Raw genomic sequence first — 19,349 nt, forward strand, 5'->3', positions numbered from 1 at the left:
GGCCTCTGCGGCAAAGAAAAGCAGTTCTGCGTGGACGGGGCGGGGCCTTCGCAGGGCGGGGGCGGGGCCTGTGTGCAAAGGACTTGGGAGAGGACCTCCGTGGCCAACCCCTGCAGGAGCGCGGCGGGGCTGGGGTGGGGCCTAAGGCACAGGTGTGTGTGTGGGGGGGGGGGGCTCTCCACGTGGGCCAGGTGTGGGGTGTTTATACGCCGATTAAGGGCAGGACCTTGGCCTTGACGGCATCCCCGCCCCCTCTTTCCCACACTGCGGCGGTGTTGGGGGCCCCCTAGTGCCGGTCTTGTTCCGCTCGAGGCTCCTGGCCGGCTCCCCAGATTACTGAGGACCCTCGCCCATTCTAGCGGAGGCCCCAAACTTTGCGGCGCCTTTCCTGAACGGTAGGGACCGGGATACTGGTTGCCAGAGCTCCGTACCCCGCCCCCGCCGGGGCAACTGCCCTTCCCCCCCCCCCTCAATCGGGGTTTACAGCGTGCGGCGGGTATGCGCTGGGGGGGGTGTCTGCCGCCTGGGGAGAGGTCTGTCTGCGCCTAACAGCGTCTTCCGGGGCCAGTGCTGCTGATTTCAGGGGACTTTGCCGTGCGTGTGCAACTGTGAGCGCTCGCGTGGGATTGCACGCGGGTCTGCACGTGCGTGCTTGTCGGGGTGCGTGCACGCGGGTTCTCGCGCACAGCCCAGCGTGCCTAGGTGCCGAGGTGCGAGCCTCTGGCCCGTGCGCTGTAGCTGCGCGGGGCTCTCCTAGGTCCCGCACTCCCAGCGGACGCCGTGCCGCCCATCAGGTGGCGCCCGAGACCACTTTCCTGCCTCCCGCGTCCTTTCCAAAGGACTGTGAGTCACAGCCCTAGGGGAGGAGGGGAACCCCCTCGCCCCACCAGGTTGTCCTGGGCAGGGGGTAGGGGGCCGGGGTAGGAGACGGAGAAGCTTAGGCCTGAGGTGGGGGGGTCAGTCTTGTCCCCGGGCTGAGTGTGCCCGGCCCCAAAGAGCGGAGTGGGGCACGGCTGGGACCCTAAAGCCCGTCGGTCGCCCCGGCTTGGCGCCCAGCCCAGCCCTGCAGCGCGGCGCCGGCTACGGACAGATTGGCTTTATTCGCGGACACGCGGCGAGCGGCCAGGCCTGCCCGCGCGGAACACGCTCACACGGGGGTTTGGGGAACTCTCCATGCCACTATCACAACACGCGACGCCCGCGCTCGGGTCGGGCCGGCTGGGGGGAGGGGCATGGCACAGCCTGGCTCCTGGTTTGGTTAAAAAAAAAAGTTCCTGGGGTCGATTTGGGGATGGACTGGAGGCTCCGGGGGGGGGAGGGGGCTGCCCGGGGCGGGGTCCGAGAGCCTCAGTCCCGGGCGGAAGGAGTCGTCGCTATCCGACCTTGGTTGAAAAAACACAAAAAACATGCTACATCTGCGCGGACACTGGACGGGATGGGGTGGAGGTGGGGGTCTCCCAGGCGCGGCCGTAGCCCTGGTCCTGTCCACGCCCCAGGGGTGGACGCGGGCGGGTAGGACAGACGGACGGACAGACACTAACACAGGCTCCGAGAGGGCGCCTCGGAGCGTAAGGAAGATCTCGTGTTTGGGAGGTGGGGATGGGAGGGGTAAAAGGACAGCCCTGGGTCGGGGGTGGGGAGTGGGGGGTGCAGGGGACAGAATGGGGATTGTGCTGCTGGTGGGAGGCCGTCCTGGGCCCCTACGCCTCTGGCTCATATTCCTGATACTCCTCCTGCATCAGAGGGGTGGGGTGGAGTGGAGAAGAGCAAATGGGTGGGGGTCAAGCCCTGGCCCCGAGATCCCTCCCCCTTACGGAGGAAGTGTAGTATGCCCCACTTCCCCGCCCCCACCCCACCCACCTACCCACCCAGGAAGCTTGGTGACAGCAGGGCATGGATGCCTGGGGCCTGGCACTAGATGCCATCTGTTTCTCCCCTCCCTGCTCCCACCCCCCGGGCCCTGGGTTCTAGAAAAGGGCATATCCTAGAGTCCCCTGGCCAAACCCTCTCCTGCCACAGGACCATCTTCCTGGGGGCCCTGGGGCCCTCTCACCTGGGGTGACTCCTCATAACTTTCCCCTTCGGGCTCCATCAGAGGCTCAATCAGCGGCTCCTCAGCAGCTTCCTGGGCCACTTCCTCTGGCTGTGGACAGAGAAAGAACAGGGCTGGGGAGGGCAGCTGGGGAGGGCCACCCAAATTCCTATCCAAGGAAGCTTTTGGCTTCCCACTTGAAGAGTGGGAAGAGCTAAGCTGTGTTGGCAATGCAAACAGATTTTTTAATTAAATTGTTTATTTGGTGTGCCCTGAGGTGGGAGGGAGTTGGGTAGAGTACATCCCCACCCCCACCCCAAATCACCCACTTGAAGCTGGCCTCAGGAGGGGAGCCGGGATCTGTATACCCCTTTTCCCAGTTGTAAGCAGCCTCTGGCAATTCCATCTTTTGGACTGGATGGGACAGGGGGATGGCTGCCACACTCAGTCACTAATTTATACCTGTCCCCTGTGTGCTGCATTCTGTGCTGCTGGGGCCTTGAGACCCCCAGAGATAACCCTGGAGGCTCCCCTGGGCTAGTGGGAGACGGGCTGAGGAACAGGGCTGGCCAGGGGTTCTGAGCCATTCCCCTGCCACCTTCCATCTCTCCCTCCCCCAGGGCCCTTGGTGGCCTGGTTTCTTCAGCTGTTGCTATTTTAAGATAAGCTGGAAGCAACAGCTCATGGTGTTGCTTGGATGTGTGAGCTAAGACTCTCCCTTCCCCCCTGCATCTGCTGCCCAGACAGGCACAGACCAGTGGGCACGTGGGGGAGGGGCACTGCCAGACATAGGACCAGCCACTGCAGGGGAGCACAGGAATGTGCACACATCCATGACTGCCTGGCTGCACACACGGGCACATGCAGTAACCTCAGGTACCTGCACAGCTGTGCAAGGCCAAAGTCCTGGACCCCTGGGGAAACCTGCAGGCCTGGGGCACACCATCTCCCCTTCTTCTGTGTATAACCACTGTCCCTCCCTAGTGGAATCCCTGGGTGCCCCATCCCCATCACTTCAGCACCTTTGCATTACCTGTCCGGGGCAGGGGTGGGTGGGGGTGGGAGCCTGGGAGCATATGAGTTTCTCGCTCGTTGCCCCCATTTTACAGATGCGGACACCAAGGGCCAGAAGGTGGGGAAAAGTTAGTTCACCCAGTCACCCAGCAACTTAGTTCCAAGGAAGAAACATAATCTTAAATATTCCAGCTTGAATACATTGTTTGGAGACAACCCAAATGTCCACCAACAGTCGGACAGATGGGCACATCCTGGCATAATCGCACAACTATACAAGGATGACACATGGAATACTATATAAGACCGAAAAACGACACTCACACACACACACACACCAGCATGCTGAATCTCACCAAATTACTGCTGATGAAAGAAGCCAGATCAGGAGATTAAGTACTCGATGACAGCATTTATAGGCAGTTTGAAAACACCCAACTCATTGGTGGTGACAGAACTCAGGCCAGCAATTGCTCTTGGAGTTGGGGAGGCAAGGCTAGAATTGGGGTGAGGTGAAGGAGGCACCCAGGGTGCACATTTTAAGAAGGAATATGCTCTCAGGATCATGCAAATGAGACCCCGAAAGTGAGTGCCCCTGAAAGTTTGCTCCCCCTTACATAAAGGAGATTGGCAGGTATCGAGATGTTTGGAAATGCTGACCCTGGGCTGCCCTGGGCTCCCCCATGCCCAGTGGCCCTGAAGGGTGGTTGTTTGGATTGTAACTCTATGGATCTCAATTCTCCCTGGAGAGAGCAGCCCTGTAGAGTCAACAAGCGCTGGTAGGAGGAAGGTGGCAAGAGAAAGATGATTCTATACACAAGCCCGTCACAGACAGAATCGAGGCTGACAGGTGTGGGTCTGGACCTGCGTCTCTCTGCTTCACCTCTGCTTCCAGCATAGCGACTCCCATTAAATGGACCTGAGCTTATCCTCCCAGCCACCTGATAAGGGAGGCAGGCAGGCAGGAATTGGAATCTTGGGCAAGTCACTTCACCTCTCTGTGCCTCAGTTCCTTCATCTGGAAAATGGGACAGTTACGGTGAAGTGCCTCTGAGTTATTCCCTTAAGCCTAAGGCCGCCCCACCTTACAAGAGATCAGTGCATAGGAGCCACCGCCGGGTAACATAATGCTGCTGAGAAAGGGAAAGTCACATAACTAATCAAAGGCAGAAACAGGACTTGAACCAGAACTTCTGAGTCAAATCCCAGACTCTCCCAAAAGTGGAAGGAACCAGTGGTACAAGATGTCTGGAGTGGAGGGCTGGTGTGGAATCTTCCACTGCATGGTGGATTTGCTCATGCCAAATGTCCACTGATCGGACAAAGGGGAGCCCCCAGACTTGCAGAGGCAGAGGGCTGCACATGCCTGTAGACACATAGACCGGGTGCACTCCCAAGAGGGTTGTCTGTCCACACACAGGTGGGCCCACACAGCACACAGTTGCAGGGACCCTCTCACACGATCATGGGGCCACCACCTCTTACGCAGCTCCCCCAGTGCAAGCCAGGTTCATTTGACTAATGGTTCTCAAAGTGCAGTCTCTGGACCAGCAGGCATCAGCACACCCAGATCCTTGTTAGAAATGCAAATTCTCAGGCCCCACCTTAGACTGAAGCAGAAATTCTGGGGGGGGCCCCGTAGTCTGTATTTTAAACGCCCTCCTGGTGATTCTGATGTGTGCCCAAGTTTGAGAAACTCTGCTCTGCATTATCCTATTGTGTTCACCTCCTGTTTGGCAGGCAAAAAATCAAGCTCAGAGACACAATGGGACTTGTCTAGGGTCACAGGGACAGGCTCTTTTCCTACAGGGTGAGCTAGTGGAGGCCCCATTTCTATGTATACATGGAAAGCTATGTGTGTAGCATGTCTGTTCAAACGTGTGCACAGATCAACCTCTCCCATGGCTCACACGACGAGCTCATGACTGCCTCAGGGCCTTTGCACTTGCTGTTTCCCCTGCCTGAAATACTTTTCCCACACATCTCCCGTTAGCTCATCCCTTATGTGTCACCTTAGGTATCGCCTCCTCAGAGAAGCCCTCCCAGCTACAGTAGCTCCACTCACCGCTTAGCGCTCTATCCCATCATCCTGTTGTCTTTTCTTCATAGCACTTTTCCCAGTCTGAAATCATCTCACTTATTTATGGATTGCCTTTTTTCCTGTGTCTCTTCTCCCACTACCAGGTCAGCTCCACGAATGGAGGAACCTTATTCAAACTCCTAGAACAATCGTTGCCTGCAATGACTATTTGTGGGATGAAATGAAATGAATAAATAGGCAGTGACGTGCAGATGTGGCCGGAAGTGATCCCGGTCACACTTGCCAGCAGTACGCACGCATACGAGCCAGATCTGGGTGACTGTCACGGGGAGAGCCAGACCCACACCCACACACCTTCATACAGACTCACTCTGAGAGAACGGCGGGGACAGGCCTATTTGTGTGCCTGGTGCGTGTGCGTGTGTGCGTGTGTGTGTGTGTGTGTGTGGTGGGGGGAAGGCTCACCTTCAGATCGGTGGGGAATTCGTCCTTCTTCACCAGGCCTGTAGCTGCTGCGATGTTCCCTGCCCCAGAGAACACGGCCCCTCCCAGATGTGACGCCTGCTCCTTGGTTTTCTCAGCCACTGGAGGGAGCCAGGGGTGAGGGTAGGGGACCAGTTGGGGGGCCAGGGTGAAGGACAGGTCCAGGTACCCTCTCGCCCCATGGATTCTTCCCCCCAACCCACGCCACAGGACCCTCGGGAGTGCCCACAACCCACCACCCTCCCCTGACCTCTGAATCCCAGCCAGATCACAGGCCCCAGGTGAGGAGGTACCTGAGACAACACCTTGTACCACCCCCTCTCTGGTCTTGCTTCCTGCAGGGAGAAAAAGGAATACATTTAAGGGCTCTGAGCCAAGGGAACAGAAATCCCAGCACAGCGTGGGGGCGAAAGAGTGGGCAGAGGGGCCAGCCGGGTAACTTGGCCCTTCCCTGCCTCCTTGGGTCTCCTCCAACAAGGCTCCACTTCCCCTGTGCTAACCAAACCCCCCCTCAATCCTCATAGCACCACCCCCTCCCCACCTATTCCCTCAGCACTTCCATCCACCCCTTCACCATCTCTCCACTCCCCACCCCCAACCTGATATTGACACCCACCCCTCTGGTGTGCAAAACATTTCACTTGCATCATTACATTAAATCCTCTCCCCAGCCCAGGGAAATGGGTCCGTCATCACCTGTTTCTCAGATGGAAAAACAAAAGCCCACGAAGGGAAAGGTGCTGGCTGAGGATCCCGCAACCAGTAAAGGGCTGAACTGGCCTAGGAGTGCAGACCTTTCTGACTCTAAAACTCCAGCCACAGCTCCCTGAGTATGAAGCCCAGGGTGGGAGGCAGGTGGGGGCAAAAAAGCTGTAAAGCTGTATATTTAGAGAGGTTCTCCTGGGTTAGACTGAGCTGCCCACACCCAGCCTCTGCATACCCTGTCCCCTTGCCCCTCTCTCCTTTTCCTCTAAAGTCGCTTGTCATATGCAAAATGTGGGGCTGACTGGGGGGCGACGGAGGGGTAAGGGTACTTGGTGGGACCTCCTGAAGAGGGGAAGCTCACAAGGGGGTATCTGGACAGGTTGAAGGAGGAGGGGGGGTGGCAGGCTGCATATCCACGCTCATTCCTGCCACAGGCCAATGGCTCCCTGTCTGAAGGGGGTGAGAGAAGAGCAGCTTCCATGGACCTGAGTGGTAGCAGATGATTTCCAGCCTTTGGGTAGGGCTGGGGAACTAGGGATACCTGACAGAATGTGGCTTGGGCCTTGACACCTGGAGAGCAGGTGGAGATGCAGGAAGGTGACTAGGGAGGGTATTCCGAGCAGAGGGAGCACACAGGTAAGGCCCCAAGCAGTGTGATTTCAGGCCCAGCATGAAGTGCATCCAGGTGGTCCACGTGCCCTGGAGCAGGGCATATGATGACAAACAAAGTTGGAAAGGTAAACTGAGGCAGGAGCCCGAAGGGCAGCAAATGCCAGGCTACCAGGAGCTGAGGCTTTAGCGAGTAGGAACCAGAAGTCCTGGGGGTTCCTGGGCAGGGAAGAGGCAGGAGGTGCCTATCTAAGGGGACGGACAGGATGGCTTGGAGGGGTGGAGTCTGTTGGCAGAGAGGCCACTTCAGGGGTGCCTGGGGTTAAACAGGAGTGACAGGACAGGAGGGAGCTGAAGGGGAGGGTGGGGTTTCACATCCCCCATCACGACTGCCCTGGTTTCACTCCCCCTCATCTAGGGGCTGCACTTACCTCCCCATGGGCCTCCCTACAATTCATTCTGCACCTAACAGCTTGAGGGGTCTTTCTAAACAGATTCTAATCAGATTCTGTCCACCCCTTGTTTACCACCTCTTCTGGCAATCATATGTTATAATGTTTTGCCCTGACCTAAAGGCTCTGGCCCACCTCTCTGATCTCATCTCCTACAACTGCTTCTTGCCATTGGATCTCCTCCAGCCCATTCCATCCCAGGATCTTTTACACCTGCCATTCTCACCCCCCACTCCACCCCCCACACACACACACATACACACCTGGCTCCTTCACAATATTCACGGTTCAGCTCATGTCACCTTCGCTTGACTAACCCACCTCAGGGCCTTTGCACCTGCCATTCTCACCTATACACACACATGCATACCTGGGTCCTTCTCAGTTTTCAGGCCTCAATTCATGTCACCTCCTCTTGACTATCCCACCCAAAGCAGTCCCCACCCTAGCCAATTGGCGTCACATGACAGTACTGAAATGCTCTGTATCACCATCTGATATTTTCTTGCTCAGCTCCAGGAAAGCAGGTCTCCCCAGCATCCACATAAAACCTGGCATATAGTAGGTATTTCATAAATGTTTGTCAAATTACCCCAATCCCAAACCTGTCACGACCCTGGATGAATTATTCAGCCTTTCAGGGTCTGTATATCAGGACAGTTACACCTGCTCCACATACAGAAGCCCTGAATCACCAGATGGACTCAGTAAATGTCAGTTGCTGGCCCTTCCCCATTTATGCAAATAACCCTGCAGGCTCAGTCTCCTTTAACACTTGGGGTGAGTGATTTCAACCACCTGGTCTTTCTCTTGACACCAGCTGACAGCTGCAAGGAGGGTGGGCTAGGAGGAGAGACAGCAGTGGTATGACACTGGGCGCAGGGAGACCTGGAGAGCAGCTCAGATGTGGAGGGAGCTGAAGGGGAGGGTGGGGTTTTAACCCCAGCCTCAGTTTCCCTGATCTGTATAATAGGCTGGAAACATTAAATGAGATAACGGAGGTTCCAGCATTTCCCACAGTACTTGGCATAGGTTAAGGGCTCACCCCCAGGTAACTGAATATTAACAATGATGATAAAGAAAATAAGAAAAAGAAGGCTATCTGCTTTGATCAGTGCATGGGTCTCTGGCCGTTCAGGTGAATTCCACGGTCATCAACACCTCCACTGCCCACCCACCCATCCGCTCTCCAAACTGACCGCAGTGACCCCTATTCATCCCGCCCCGTTTGCTGACTCACATCCTCCTTGCCCAGACCCCTTACTCCCTCTAGGGAACCCGACCCCAACTCCCCAACTCCCCCGAGACACCCGATCCCAAAGGGCCGGGAAGCCGCGCCCCTCTCCCACCAACGTAGAGGACGCCCTCCTTGGTCTTCTCCGCTGCCTCGGTGACCCCCTGCTTGGTCTTCTCCGCGGCAGCCACGACTCCCTCCTTGGCCATTGACAGGCCTTTCATGAACATGTCCATCCTGGCGGCCTGGGGAGAGCGAACAGAGGGCGCCAGTGCGCTGACCCCGCACCCTCACCCCAGCTATTCCCGAGGGGCGCGGGGGGGCCCCCTCCCCTCCCTCCTGAGACCGCAGCCCCCTTGCGTGTCCCGTGTCCCCTTGGCTCCTCTCAGTCTGCCCCCCACCCCCAGCGAGTTGCCTCGGGGCCGCGGCCGAGTCCCAGCGTCCTTGAAACCGGAGGTTGCAGGAAAGGCCGCTCCTGGGTTACGCGGGGCTTTGCAACGTGCAGCCCCGCGGAACCCAAGTGCCGGCTCGGCACGAAGACCCGGGACCCGCCTGTGCATGCAAGACAGGATCACACGGCCGTGCACACACACACGGACACACTCACGTGCACATACAAGACACGGAGACATTCAAGCGTGCACGGACACTCTGACACGTACACGGACACACGGGCGCGGACGCACGTCCACTCGGCCACCCAGAAGGTGAGACACAGAGGAACGTACACACGCATCCTTAGGGCGCATTCGAAAGCGCCCACCCGCGTCCCTCTCCTCCTGGCCCCTTCCCCATCCCCTTCCTCACCACCACTCGCGTCCCCTTTCCGTCCCCATCCCCTTCTCCATCCCCGGCGCGCGCCTCACCTGGATGCGGGACCCGGGCTGGGGCCCGAGCGGCGGCTGCAGCGGGCGAACGCGGGGCTTGGCGAGGCCCTGGCCGGGGTGGTTTTCCGACCGACGGGGTTCGGGCCGTGGCCAGGCGCTCGGGTCGGTCCGCAGCAGGCGGGGCGCGGGGCCGGAGCCGCAGCGCAGCAGTGCCGGGGCCTCGGGTGCGTCGCCAGCCTCGGCTCGCTCCTCGCGGCCCGGCTCGCTCGCGCGCTCGGGCTCTGGCTCCGGCTCCCGCTCGGGCGCTGCGGCAGCTCGCAGCTCAGGGCCCCCCCCTGGCGGCCGCACCGCCCCCTCGGCCTGAGTGACAGGGGGCGGGGAGGACGACAGCTCCGAGGGACCCGCGAGCCCCGCGGGGCGGACCCGGGCCGCACCGTTGGGGAAACCCGGGCGCCAGAAGTCCCCCAAGATCTTAGTCTGGTAGGGGAGACAACTCGGCGGGCTGAGAGTAAAGAATCATGCGGTGGTGGGCTTGTGAGTTCGGAATCGCTGGGTTCAAATTCCAGCGGTGCTTTTTACTTAACTATGGGACCTTGGGCTACTCAGCTCTTCTTTCTGGACGCCAGTTCCCTCTTCTGTAAGATAAGAATGCTTCATTTTAACAGATGTTTGTTGAGCGGTTAGAGGGGTGACAGGCAGGTTCAAGGCGGAAAAGGAAAGCAAGGTCCCTGCTCTCATGGAGGAGAGGGTGGGGGGTGGAAATAGCGGGCAGGGCAGAAAATAACTGTGTCAACACTAAATCAGACAAGGCTATTTCAGCTTGTGAGAAGTGTTATGAAGATAATAAAACGGTGAGGTCCAGAGGGACTAGAGGAGGGGTGCTTGAGACAAGAGTGGGCAGGGAAAACCCCTCCAGGCGAATCTCAACAGAGATGCAAGAGAGAGGCCACCAAGATCGAGACGGACCAAAGCAAGGTCCACAGAGAGGAGACTGCAGTGCAAAGGCCTTGGGGCAGGACTGTGCTTAGGAACAGATGAAAGGCCTGTGTTGCTGGGGTGGTCATCAGTGAGTGCCATGACAGAATTACCCAAGGGTCTATGGGGTCCCAGAGAAAAGGGACTCTTAAGGGAGTCAGGGAAGGCTGCATGGAGGAGGTGAGATCTGAGCTGGGCCTCACAGAATGGGTAAACTTTCATCAGTGGACAAGGGAGAAAGGGAATTCCAGGCTGTGGGTATAGCATGGGCAAAGGCACTGTGGCCAGAAACATAGGGGTGTGTGAGTGACAAATGATGAGATGAAGGGCCAGCCAAACTGTGCAGAGCCTGGGAAAAGATGTTCACAGGCTGTTGGTAGGACTGCAAATTGGCACCAGCTTTTTGGAAGGCAATTTGGCAATGTTTATCAAAACCATGCAGGCACCTTTTGACCCAATCATTCCCCCTGCTAGGAATTTATCGTGTAGATCTCTATTCACACAAGCACACCGAGACATTTGTGCAAGAATGTTCACTGCAATGTGGTTTATTGTAGGGAAAAAAAACACCTTGATAATAATCTAAATTCATTTTGGTACAGTCAACTCAGTGAAATGTCATGTTAGAAAGAATAAGCCAGAACCGTGTGTATTGACCTTAGAATGCATCAAGATATGTTAAGTGAGAAGCAGCCTCAGTTTCCCTGATCTGTATAATAGGCCCAGCTGTATTCTTGGAATGAGCCAGTTTTGATAAGTAGAAGAGGATACATATACATACTTATCGCATACTAAATGCATTATGAACATGGCACCTTATATATAAATATATACGTATTTATAGCTGGATGTACAAAGAACACATCTGCAAGGATTTCCAGTAAAAACTGTTAACTAACTAGTTGCCTCTGGGCTGACAGGACTCCAGGAGGGAGGCGTTTACATTTCAACTTCTCCCTTTTTGTGCTATTAGACTTTTTTTTTTTTTTTTTTACCTTGAACAGTATTTTACTTAAACAGTTTTTAAAGCTATCATGAGAGATATCTGCTATCATGTTTGGCCTCTCAGGAGTGGAATTGCCCTCTTCCTATCTTTGCGGAATCCCCTACCTTTTGCAACAGAGTTCAACCCCCATCCAAGAGCAGATGATCCTGAATACTTGCTTTCCCAGCCTTTCTTGCAGCCAGAGCACGGAGGTGTGATCTCAGTCCTCCATTTAGGTACACCAGTCCCAGATTCAGAACCTGAAGCTAGAGCCAGGAAGAAGCAGGAAAGGAGGACAGTTTGTTATGGTGAGGAGGGAGGTGGTGGTGGGAGTGTCAGCTCCTGCCAGGCACCACAGGCAGCTATGGCACTCTCTCTGGGAATGTCCAGCATCAACAGGGTAAGCTGCAATCTCTGTACCAGGCATAGCATCAGGAGGGTCTGCATGAGCCTGCTTAGCTCTGTGATTTGGGGCATCATTCCACATTGTGTGATCTCCAAGGTGGCTTTTCTGGCCACCCTGGAGAATTTTTGAGCTGCCCAATATTCATTAATAAACTCCTTATCTGCTTAAATCAGCCAGAAGTGATTTTGTGACCTTTGACTAAGGACCCCTGAGTGTCAGAGTAGATGGTACAGATGGATAGGAGGGGGGATGGGTCCTTGAATGGGCAACATATAGACTGTTGAGAAGTTTAACAACAGCGCAGGGGGCTATGGGAGCACAAAGAGAGAAGGGACATCCAGGGAAAGCCTCCAGGAGAAGGTGACATCTGAGCAGGGCTTTGAAAGAGGAGAAAGACCTTACAGGCTGTGGTGAGCATTTCCAGCAGAAGATCTGGCAGTTGGAAAAGTACAGCGTGCTGGGGGAACAGAAAAATACATTCAATTCTGAATCAGCCAGTGTTTTAGTTTGCTAAAGCTGCTGGAATTCAAAATACCAGAAATGGGTTGGCTTTTATAAAGGGGATTTATTAAGTTACAAGTTTACAGTTCTAAGGCCATAAAAATGTCCTAACTAAGGCATCCAGAGAAAGATACCTTGACTCTGAAGAAAAGGACATGGTGTTTGGGGTTTCTCTGTCACATGGGAAGGCAAACGGTGATGCCTACTGGTTCTCTCCCAGTTTTTAGTTTCAAAAGGCTTCCCCAGGGATGTTTTCTTTCTGTATCTCCAAACGTCTCTATCTATGTCAGCTCTGAGCTTGTTCCAAAAATGTTTCCCTTTTAAAGGACTCCAGTAAATGGATTCAGACCCACCTTGAATGAGCAGAGACACATCTCTATGGAACCCACTTAATCAAAAGCTCCCACCCACAATTGGGTGGCTCACGTCTCCGTGGAAACAATCTAACCGAAAGATCCCACCCTAAACAAGACTATTCCCACAAGAATGGATTAGGAAAAAAAACATGTTTTTTTTCTGGGGTACATAACACTTTTCAAACCAGCATAGACAGGAAATGTGGTTACATGCTACTACAGGAACTTGGAAATGTTTATTCTTTCACTTAAAAAAGTGTAGCAGGAGACAGTTCACAGTTGGTGTGATGATTTCCATCATCAGGGACCCAGACTCCTGCCTTTCTGCTCTGCCATCCTTAGTCCATGGATTCCATCCTCACGTTCATCTCATGGTCCAGGATGGCTGCTAGTGCTCCAGCCATCACCTCTGGGCAGGAAGCAGGAGGAGAGGAAGAAGCATAAAAAGAACATCTGCCATTGGTCTGTCTCACTTCTAAGGAGTTTGCCCAGAAGCCCCACCCAGTATCTGCTTCTCTCTCATTGGCTAACCATAGTTGCAAGGAGGCTGATTTAGTTGGTATGTGGGCTTCCCAGAATGAAATTATGAGAAGGGGTGAATGGTTAGCTGAGTGGATCACTAGCATCTCTGCCACTTCCCCCAACTTTTTTATGTTGAAAAATTCCAAACTTAGAGAAAAGTTGTAAGAATAGCGTGAGGAACAAAAGCTACAGAAAAGTTTCAATATTAGTAAAATGAATACCCGAACATCTTTTACCGGGATTCACCAATTGTTAGCAACAGCTACATTTTTTTTTTCTTTTTCCTTATGTGCTGTGCTCAGAAAAACGGGGCATGGATGCTGGGCTGCCCCTTACTTATTCTTTACCCCATGTTGCACTGCTTTAGGGCATAGGACGGCCAGAGCCCAGGCTCCTGGTGTCTCTTTTGTTCACATCCTAAATCTGTGAGTCCGCGTAGACCGCTCTTTCTTTTTTTTCTTTGCCTGGGATATGGGCCTCTACATCCCTCTCATCCCTCTCCTCTTCCTAAGAATGCATGAAGGAGAATAAATATTGAAGCTTGGAGGAGGGAAAGATGGAAAGATATGGGGAAGTGTTCTGGAGAAAGTCCTGACTGGAGCAGCTAGAGCAGAGGGCATCGTATTAAGGTAAGGGGTGGGGGGGATCCCCAACCCCAAGCCCAGCCAGGGTTCTGCAAAAATCCAGGCATGGCTTCCCAACTCCTGGAGCAGTGCCTGCTGGTGTGATTAAACATTTATCAGTACTGCTGTCCAGAAGCTTTAGGATGGGGGCTGGGGAAGGCAGGCAAGCAGGCAGGCTTCCTGCAAGGCAGGCAGGGCCGGGGAAGGAAGAGAAGAGAGGGAGAAGTGGATGACATTTCTGTAACACCTACCATGTGCTTCTATCACATCATTAGGCCCTGAGATCGGTCCTTCAAAGAGGCACTTTTAGTCCTGTTTTACAGATGACGAAACCGAGATGGGAAGTCATAGATGGTCTTTGGCATTCACTCTTTTTAGTCAGTTTTCCCTGAATGCCTACCCCATGCCAGGTACTGTTGCTGGTACAGGACATTCAGAAGAAAATGTGACCAGTGAAACCCTTGCTCTTCTGGAACGCAATGTTCTAGTGGGATGCAACAGGCAAGAAACAAGTGAACGAAAAGTCAAATAAAATGCCTCAGATCGTGCTGTTCTCGTCAAGGCCATTGGCAGCTCCAGGTCATTAGCGACTCCCCCCCTGGCTAAATCCAATGGTCAGCTTTCCCACCTCACCCCTACCTCTGCATGCTTATTGTGGGCTAGGCACCAAGGAACACAGCAGTGGACAAAAGAGGCCTTGGGGACCTCACATTCCAGTGAGGGGAAACAGAAGATAAATAAAATAGAGAAGAAAAATGTCTGGTGTGTTAGGAGTTAATAAATGGGAGGGGGGACACAAAGAAGAGAAGGAGCATGTGGGGTGCAGGAGAGGAACTGAGGGTTGAAGTGTTCAGATACGGAGAGAGAGCCAGGAAGGCCCTCGGAGAAGGGGACAATTGAGAAAGACCTAAGCGAGGCTAGGAAGTGAGATATGCACACCTCTGATGGGAGAGCATTCCAGGCAGAAGGAAGAGCCAGGGTAAAGTTCTAGGGCCAGAGAGAGCCTGGCATGTTTTGAAGACCTGAAAGGAAAGAGGCCAGTGTGGCTGGAACAGAGCCTGGGAGGTAGGGTGTAGCAGGAGAGGAGATGAGAGGGGTGATGGGAAACCAGGCAGACCGGGGCTTGTCCACCCCCTTGTACTATGAGTAGAGGAGGGATGTGGCCTCACCCTCATTTTTAATGGCTGCTGTGTAGGGAGCAGACTGTCCTTAGGCAAGGGGAAGCTGGGAACCAGTCCAGAGGCCATCCCCACAACACAAACACAAGATTCCAGTTGCTTGGGCCAGGGCAGTGGTGATGGAGATAGAGGAAAAGTGCTCTGATCCTGTATCTATTTCTTTTTGGGAGGTGGTGCATGATCTGGGACTCAAACCTGGGTCTCCTGCATGGAAGGCGAGCATTCCACCACTGAGCTGAAGATGGAATGTGCTGACGGGTTGGGAAGAGATGAGCTCAGTGTTATTCCAAGATTTTTGCCTGGGCACCTGGAAGAATAGAGGAGCAGATCTGGGATAGGTTAAGAATTCAGCTTTGCAATAGGCTGAGCGCTCAGTCTTGGGGTTTGTTCCTGTGAAACTTATCCCCACAAAGGATAGGCTAAGCCAACTTAAAATTAGGCCTAAGAGTCTCCCCCAGAGAACTTCTTTTGTTGCTCAGATGTGGCCTCTCTCTCAGCCAACATGAGAAGCAAACTCACTGCCCTCCCCCTCTCTACGTGGGACATGAGTCCCAGGGGTGTAAACCTTTCTGGCAACGTGGGACAGAAATCCTAGAATGAGCTGGGACTCAGCATCAAGGGATTGAGAAAACCCTCTCAACCAAAAGGGGAAAGAGAGAATTGAGACAAAATGAAGTGTCAATGGCTGAGAGATTTCAAACAGAATGAGAGGTTATCCTGGAGGTTATTCTTGTGCATTATATGGATATCACCTTTTTAGTTAAGGTATACTAGAGAGGCTGGATGGAAGTGCCTGAAAATGCAGAGCTGTGTTCCAGTAGCCATGTTTCTTGAAGATGATAGTATAATGATATAGCTTTCACAATGTGACTGTGTGATTGTGAAAACCTTGTGTCTGATGCTCCTTTTATCTATGGTATAGATAGATGAGTAAAACATATGGATTAAAAATAAATAATAGAGGGAAAAATGTAAAAATAAATTTATGAGACTGAAATGCTAGTGATCAATGAAAGGGAGTGGTAAGGGGTATAGAAAAAAAATAGGGGAAACAAAGGCTAAAATAAATTGGGTTGATGGAAATACTAGTAGTCAATGAGAGAGAGGGGTAAGGGTGTGGTGTATATGAGTTTTTTTCTTTTTATTTATTTTTCTGAATTGATGCAGATGTTCTAAGAAATGATCATGGTGATGAATACACAACTATGTGATGATATTGTGAGTTATTAATTATATACCAAGAATGGAATGATCATATGGTAAGAATGTTCGTGTTTGTATGTGGTTATGTCTAAAAAAAGAAAAAAAAGAAAAAGACTTCCGCTTTGACGGTGATCAGCCCAGAGGCACACTGGATACTGTTTCAGTTTCCTAGCTGTTAAAACAAAGACCACATGGTAGGTTGGATTAACAACAGGAATTGATTCATTCTTGGTTTTACAGGCTGGAAGGCTGGCTTCCTGCCAGGGTCCATATTTCTGGCTGGCCGGCAATCTTTGGGGTTTCTTGGCTTTTCTGTCACATGGCAATGCACATGACAGTGTCTTCTCCTTTCTCTTCTGAGTCCTGTTGACTTCCAGTTTCTGGCTGCTCCCAAGGCTTCTTTCTCTGTCCAACTTCCTTTACTCACAGGACCCCAGCCATCCTGGGTTAAGGCCCACCCTCCTTCGATCTGGGCCCACCTGAACTGATGCCCTCTTCAAAAGTCCTATTTACAAATGCGGTCACACCCCCAGGATCAGAGTTTGAGATCCGAACATGGCCCTTTTGAGGGGACACAATTCAATCCCAAACAGATACCCAGGTTCCAGCAGGCATTTGGATATGCTCCTCTGGATTTCAGGGAAAATGTTGGGGCCAGAGATATCACCATCTGATATTCAATGCCAAGCAACTGGACAAGATCACGAAGCAGCAAGTGTTCTAACAGCAGAGGGAGCTCAGCCACAGAGGGACCTTCTGAAGCAAAGATGAGAAATCATCGATTTCGGTCATGGCTGCGTCCCCCCAGTGCCTGAAACAGTGCCTGGCATGTAGCAATTGCTAGGTAAGTGTTTGTTGAGTGAATAGCTGAATGAATGAATGAATGAATGCATGAATTGCACTAAGGGTTAAGGAGGAAATAAAATGGAGTGATGAGTTAAAGAAAGTATGGAGAGAGTGGTCTTCTTTGAGAAAGGGATGTCTGAGACAAGTCCTGAGGACAGAGAGAAGTCACTCATGTAAAGAGTTACAGGACGAGCCTTCCAGGCAGAAGACACTGCAGGTGCAAAGGCCCATGAGCAGGAACCACTCTGGGCTTCTGGAGGATCGATGAGGCTGGATCGCGCAGGAACTTGCAGGCCTGGAAACTGGACTTTGAGTCACCTCCGAGGTATCTTGGAGGATTCTAAGTGATCAGATTAATGTTTTAGATACTCCCTCTGAGGCACGTGGAAGAATGTTCTGCAGGGAGGCAGGCATGGAAGAAAGCAGAGTGGCAGGAGAGACTTGTGCAGTGACCCTGGTCAGAGATGGCATGGCTTGTGTGGGGTGGGAGAGGAATGGGCAGATTCAAGGGATTTTAGGATCGGAATGGCAGGACTGGGATTTAAGAGCCCCCTGCTTGTTCAACCCTGCTGTACAAATGTCTTCCATGGTCAGACTTGATGGGTCAGGGGTGAGGGTGGGTGAGCTTAGGAAAGGGGCTGGACCCCAGTAAGGCCAGAAGTTCAGCTCTTGCGGTCTCTACTTAGTCACCCCAACCCCAATCTCTAGGGTCTGCCCCAGGCTGGAAGACGTGGAAGCTGTTGGGAAGATGGCTGGGGGATCACCCTGTGCCAGGCTCCAGGAATGGCTCAAGGCAGCTAGGGCCATGCCTGGTACTTGGGGAAGGGCCTTCCTCCCTCTTCCTCCTTCAAATCTAGCTTGGTGACCTCTTCCCCCAAGCCTGGTTCTCCTCTATCCAGTACTTCCTCTATCCATGCCTGGCAGTTTTAAAACTTGCCACCCTACCTCCCCTTGGCCCCATGGCTCTGATAGTATACAGTAAACAGAGGATGTTATTCTGTGCCAGATTTCAGGCCCAGGCTTAAGAAACTGGCAGCTTCTGATTTCCCCTCTCTAGGGGACACTTCCTCTTGGAACCCAGCCACCATGTCCCAAGGAAGCCAAGCAGCCATGTGGAGAGACCAGATAGAGCTGTCGCAGCTGATACCCCCAGCGAGTGAACATAAATAGCCCCAGCCTTTGGGCCAACCCCAATGACACCACTTTGGAGCAGAGATGAGCTGTCCCTACTGAGCCCTGCCCAAGTTGCGGATTTGTGTGCAAAATAAATGTTTTCAGCCGTTGAGGTTGGGGTGGTTGGTTATACAACAATAGATAGAATGGGACACCTTGAAAGGTGCTACCATGTTATCCCTAAACCCTGGAGTCTCCCCCTCTCCCTCACCTCAGGGGCCTGCCCATTAGCAAATACTATTTTGTCTTCATTCTTGAGCCCATCTCCTAGACCCCATCTTCCCTGACACCCCCACCTATCACTGGATAACGTCGGTTTCCTCGCACCATTCTTGGCTCACAGGGCATGTTTCTTACCCAGCAGCCCAGAGTACTTGGAGAAGAGCAAATCTGATTCCTCCAGGCTCACCTGCATCCACTTGAGTCACTCACTGACTCCCCACTGCTCTTAGGATCAAGACCCATACAACCCATCCCCCCACACTGGTCTTTCTTCTCTTCCTCCAGTGCCTCAGTGCCTCGGGTTCACTTTGCCCCAGGGCCTTTGCACATGCATGCCCTCCCCCTGGGGTGCTCTCCCCCACCCATCTAGTTAACTCCCACTCAGGTCTCAGGCCAAACACCACGTCTAGGCCAACGGTTCTCAAAGTGGGGTCCCTGGAACAGCAGCCTATGGGAACTGGTTAGAAGTGCAAAGTCACGGGTCCCACATGTGACCTGAGAAACCAGAAACTTTGGGGTGTTCCCCCCCCCCCCCCCGCGGTCTGTGTTTAGCAAGTCCTGTAGGTGATTCTGATGCAAGCTGCTCTAGTCCTCAGCCAGGTGAAGGTCTTTATCTTCTCCCATTCCCGAATTCCTTTCTTACAGAGGCGGGTGTTTGTAATTACCTGCTTTTTTTGTGAGATTATCTGATGAATGCCTGGCTCTCCTGCTGGACCTCAGCTCTGGGGCCACAGAATTGTTGTTCACTCTTGCGTCCCCGCACTTAGCCCCACACTTGGGACCTGGGGCTTAGGGGATGTGGGCTGAACAAACGTTGACTGCCAGCCTCCACCAGCTGGGGGGAGGGGCTGGTCTTCTTACAGATCTGAACCCTAGAAGTGGTCCAAAGGAAGATGAGAAACTTTAAGGGTGTTGGGGAGGGCTTTAGGCCTTCAGGAAAAGAAAGAGTGTCTGGAGGCTCC

General features: G+C 53.3%; 1 protein-coding gene and 1 long non-coding RNA gene across 3 annotated transcripts; both read right to left on the reverse strand.

The window, feature by feature from the left end:
• Positions 1–1,081: 1,081 nt before the first annotated feature.
• On the reverse strand, positions 1,082–9,628 carry SNCB (synuclein beta). 2 transcript variants are annotated; one of them, XM_077138107.1, is made up of 6 exons: positions 9,437–9,628; positions 8,686–8,815; positions 5,864–5,905; positions 5,553–5,671; positions 2,054–2,143; positions 1,082–1,733 (listed from the first exon to the last, which is right to left on the reverse strand). In XM_077138107.1, the coding sequence occupies exons 2-6, from the start codon at positions 8,804–8,806 to the stop codon at positions 1,701–1,703; spliced, it is 405 nt and encodes a 134-aa protein (XP_076994222.1). In that variant the 5' UTR covers positions 8,807–8,815; positions 9,437–9,628; the 3' UTR covers positions 1,082–1,700. The 2 variants fall into 2 exon arrangements, with proteins under 2 accessions (XP_076994222.1, XP_076994223.1); XM_077138108.1 differs by lacking the exon at positions 9,437–9,628 and adding an exon at positions 9,233–9,257.
• Positions 9,629–12,845: 3,217 nt separating this feature from the next.
• Positions 12,846–19,325, reverse strand: LOC143664166 (uncharacterized). Its single transcript, XR_013166356.1, has 3 exons — positions 19,053–19,325; positions 15,139–15,250; positions 12,846–13,029 (listed from the first exon to the last, which is right to left on the reverse strand). It is a non-coding gene; the product is annotated as an uncharacterized LOC143664166 (long non-coding RNA).
• Between the last annotated feature and the right edge of the window lie 24 nt (positions 19,326–19,349).

This window comes from Tamandua tetradactyla, chromosome 20 (assembly GCF_023851605.1).
Source record: "Tamandua tetradactyla isolate mTamTet1 chromosome 20, mTamTet1.pri, whole genome shotgun sequence".
Lineage (NCBI taxonomy): Eukaryota > Metazoa > Chordata > Mammalia > Pilosa > Myrmecophagidae > Tamandua > Tamandua tetradactyla.